Source organism: Corvus brachyrhynchos, unplaced genomic scaffold (assembly GCF_000691975.1).
Source record: "Corvus brachyrhynchos isolate BGI_N302 unplaced genomic scaffold, ASM69197v1 scaffold47, whole genome shotgun sequence".
NCBI classification, from domain to species: domain Eukaryota; kingdom Metazoa; phylum Chordata; class Aves; order Passeriformes; family Corvidae; genus Corvus; species Corvus brachyrhynchos.
The window spans coordinates 225,415-229,846 of NW_008239292.1; the positions used below are offsets into that span (position 1 = coordinate 225,415).

Here is a 4,432-nt window from a genome sequence, read left to right on the forward strand (position 1 = left end):
CGCCCCCCCCCCCCCCCCGCCCCTCCCAGCAGAGCCAGAACCCGAAGCCCAGCATGAAGAGCTGTATTCTGTGCAAGATATCTTTGAGGAGGAATACCTTGAGCAGGATGTAGAAAACGTTTCCATTGGCCTGCAGACAGAGTCCAGGCCAAACCAAGGGCTGCCCATCATCCAGAGCCCACCTCCATCTCCAGCTCACAGGGACTCAGCCTATATTTCTGGCTCACCTCTTGGCTCTCATCAGGTCTTTGATTTCAGGTCCAACAGCTCTGTGGGTTCACCGACCAGGCAGGGGTACCAGTCCACATCTCCTGCTCTGTCTCCGACACACCAAAACTCACATTACAGACCCAGTCCTCCACACACATCCCCAGCTCACCAGGGCTCCACTTACCGCTTCAGCCCCCCTCCCGTCGGAAGCCAAGGGAAGGAGTATCAGAGCCCACCACCGTCTCCCCTTTGCAGAGGCCCCCAGTACCGCGCCAGTCCCCCCGCAGAGAGCATGAGTGTTTATAGGTCCCAGTCCGGCTCCCCAGTCCGTTACCAGCAGGAACCCAGCGGGGTCACCCAGCTCCCCGGCAGACCCAAGTCTCCGCTATCCAAGATGACGCAGAGATCCTTCCAGATGCCCCAGCTCCCTGTGGCCGTGCCACAGCCAGGGCTGAGGCTGCAGCCAGCCAAGGCACAGATCGTGAGGAGCAATCAGCCCAGCTCTGCCGTCCATTCTAGTACTGTCATCCCAACTGGTGCATACAGCCAGGTTGCCCACTCGATGGCCAGCAAGTACCAGTCATCATCAGGGGACATGGGGGTCAGCCAGAGCCGACTGGTCTACCAGGGCTCCATCGGGGGCATCGTGGGTGACAGCAGGCCCGTGCAGCACGTACAGGCGAGTCTCAGCGCCGGAGCCATCTGTCAGCACGGAGGGCTGGCCAAAGAAGACCTTCCACAGAGACCATCCTCAGCATACAGAGGGGGGATGAGATACAGCCAGACGCCTCAGATTGGGCGAAGCCAGTCCGCCTCCTACTATCCGGTGTGCCACTCGAAGCTTGACCTGGAGCGTTCTTCCCTCCCGGCCAACCAGCTGGGCTCTCCAGATGTGTCTCATCTCATAAGAAGGCCCATCACAGTCAATCCCAGCGAAATCAAGCCTCACCCACCGACTCCAAGGCCTCTACTCCACTCTCAGAGCGTTGGCCTCCGCTTTTCCCCTTCCAGCAATAGCATCTCCTCCACCTCCAACCTGACTCCCAACTTTCGCCCCTCTGCTTCAATTCAGCAAATGGAGATTCCCCTCAAGCCAGCCTACGACAGATCATGCGATGAGCTGTCTCCAGTCTCGCCCACACAGGGGGGCTACCCCAGTGAGCCAGCCCGTTCCCGGACCACGCCATTCATGGGAATCATAGATAAAACTGCTCGGACTCAGCAGTACCCCCATCTCCATCAGCAGAACCGGACCTGGGCTGTGTCATCAGTGGACACTGTCATTAGTCCTACGTCTCCTGGCAATCTGCCCCAGCCAGAATCCTTTAGCCCACCCTCTTCAATCAGCAACATTGCCTTTTATAACAAAACCAACAATGCACAGAATGGCCATTTGCTAGAGGAGGACTATTACAGCCCCCATGGGATGCTGGCCAATGGGTCCCGAGGAGACCTCCTGGAGAGAGTCACCCAAGCCTCCTCATACCCCGACGTCAAGGTGGCAAGGACGCTGCCCGTGGCACAGGCCTACCAGGATAACCTGTACAGGCAGCTCTCCAGGGACTCCAGGCAAGGGCAGACGTCCCCAATCAAACCAAAGAGACCATTTGTGGAGTCTAATGTGTAAAAGACACTTGTTGGAGTGAGACCTTCATGTTTTCAGCACACACTTCCAAGCTTGATTTCCATGCATATTATTATAATTATTATTATTTTTATTTTTATTTCTCTTGGGTAGCTACATGACCAAGTTTCTCCGGTACTTTATGTGGTGGTCAGACAGCCATGCACGTGCTCCAGCCCTTTCGTTCCCTAGCTGACTTTGAAGCCAACATCAGCCGAGCCAGTATCGTTTGCCCAATTCCAGCAAAGTTCCAACCAGGATATCTTAGTCCATGGTGCGGGGTGGTCCAGAGATATCCCTACGCAGCAGGAGGTAACCAGCTCTTTTTCAAGAGACAACTGCCGTGGATTTAGATTGGTTTATTTTGTCTCAATGATCTCTTACTCAACTCTGATGGGAATTCCTAGGGAATTCCACAAGAGCCTTTCCCAAGGCTGCATCCACAGGTCCCCGTGCCAGCCAGGTCATTTGGCTCTTTGCCCCAAAGAGCAGATTGCCCTCGGTGATGTGATTTAACACCAGTAGCTATGCACAGCACCCACAACACCCATCCTGATTCTGCTGGTTTACAGCGCTTTCCTTCCTTATTTAACTTGTCATCGGCCAGAAGGCATGGGGATCACACAGCACTTTGCTGCTTTCCAAGTACCTACCAGGTGCCCTCACACTGATTCCTTTGCTCTGGGGCATTTTACAAGCATTGAAGGATTAAGGTTGGCCCATTGTTATGTGTTTTAATCAGCCAAGGGAATTGGCCAGGGACTTCTTGTGCATGAACTGGGATTGCACTAACTTCTTCACACTGTTGGCAGACTGCACCTCACCCACAGCATTTGCATGGGGCAAGTTAGTGTTCATCTGGGGGGCATTTATCACTTGTAAGGAAAAGCAAAAATCTGACTTACAAAATGACATTCAAAGAGGAAAATTGCAATTCTTAATTTTTTTTACATTTTTTTATTATGAGGATGTAGAACATGGCATGGTGGTCCCAAAAGAGGAAGGGTCTTTCTGCAGTCCCAGCCCTGCAGCATCCCTTCCCTCTGGCTCACTCCTGACAGGGAGCAGGGGCTGTAGCAAGGGCTGTGCTCCTCTAAGATCCTCTGTTCCTGCAGTCCTGGAAAGGGACACCATGTTCCATATCTGTACATGGTGGAGACCATGTGTTGCTTTTTGAGAAGCTGTAGTTAAGAGAGACCTATTTATAATTTATTTATGTTATCTATTTCAGGACATTTTCCAGTTCGGGTTGGGTTTTTTCTATTATTTTCGGTTTTGTAATCAAATGCAGGTCACATGAAGATGGCATGAAAAGCAGGAGCCAGTTCCAAAATCGTTTTTGTGGGATTTTCAATAATTTTTCAATTATTTGCTGAAAATTTCTTTTGCGGTGGGGGGAAGAACTTCCTTTACTGATTCCTTTATTCCTGGGTGGGTTTGTAATCTGCCTTTTCCGTTCCTGAGGGTGAAGGGTGGGATGACAGGAGGGAGAGTGGTAACGCTGTAGCTTGTTTTAAAGCAAACTAGTGCCTGTTGCCCAATGCCAAATCTCACTCATATCAACTCTTCGGAGCAATTCAGTGCTGAGCAGGGGAGCGATACCTTCGGGGTCTCCAAAGGGCTACTGCGAATCGATTGCAAGACTTCCTGAACCAAATCACGGCTCCAACCTGCACTGGTGTGAGTGAGCATATCCCAGTGCCACACCATTGCAGCTGCACCCATTCACACCAGCTCAGGACAGGGTCCACAACTCTTTAAGCAAATCCTGGCTTTGATGGGGCTTTTTTTTCCCCCTGTGTGTGGCTCAGCACATCTCGTTGCTATTTAATTGCCTAATTTGCTCAGAGCAAGCTGGGACATGCACACCTTGGGCCAGGGGAGGCTTGTGTCTCATAGACATATGGAGAGCATTTGGAAGGGGGGGTTCCTCTGTGAGTTTTGGCGATTTTGGGGCTCTCTTGGGGCATTTGGTCTTTGCCAAAGCCACTATTTGGATTGAGGTTGGTGTTTTCTTCCTTGAGGTGCAACCCAGTGCTGACTCTTTGCTTTATCCCAGGGCTCTGTAAAATGGAGGGGCTGGCTAGGACCCCCTTGATGGGGTGGGTCCCCCTTGGGGACACCCAGCTCTGTGCACTGTTTCTCCCCTTGCAAATGGGGTGTGATGGTTTTCTTTCCTCTTTTTTGAAACAACATGCTCTGTTTTGTAAGGAAGAACCAATTTCTCCTTTGCATCCCACACACCCATAGCTGGGAGACGTATCCTGGGTCTGGAGCAGCATCAGTCACTTTGCTCAGCGCCTCACATCCTCCAGCTTTCTGCCTGAGTGAGTGGCTTCCTACCTTTAGTTGCTTCTTTGAAAGGAAAAAGTAACCCAGTTGAGCCCTGTCCCTGTTTTATCCGGCTGAGTGAGACACACTGTGGCTGTCAGTGGCTCCTCTCCACTGCAACGCCAGCAGGGTGGTCCAGGAGCAGTAACAGGAGAACTGCCCTTGCTTTGCTTTGCTTTTGCTCCTCACTGCCTTGTGCTCCCAGTCCTGTGCTGCAAAGCATCCCCTCACAGTAACTTTTCCGTTTCTGTAGATGTTTTAAGGGAA

At 51.9% G+C, this 4,432-nt stretch overlaps 1 protein-coding gene across 1 annotated transcript in view; it reads left to right on the forward strand.

Moving 5' to 3' along the window:
- The window catches only part of TANC2 (tetratricopeptide repeat, ankyrin repeat and coiled-coil containing 2), a 164,910-nt gene extending 160,478 nt beyond the window's left edge, over positions 1 to 4,432 (forward strand). Inside the window, exon 28 of the mRNA XM_017740549.1 lies at positions 1 to 4,432. This exon is cut by the window's left edge and continues 29 nt beyond it. Coding sequence (XP_017596038.1) covers positions 1 to 1,837 — 1,837 coding nt within the window. The 3' untranslated portion in view covers positions 1,838 to 4,432.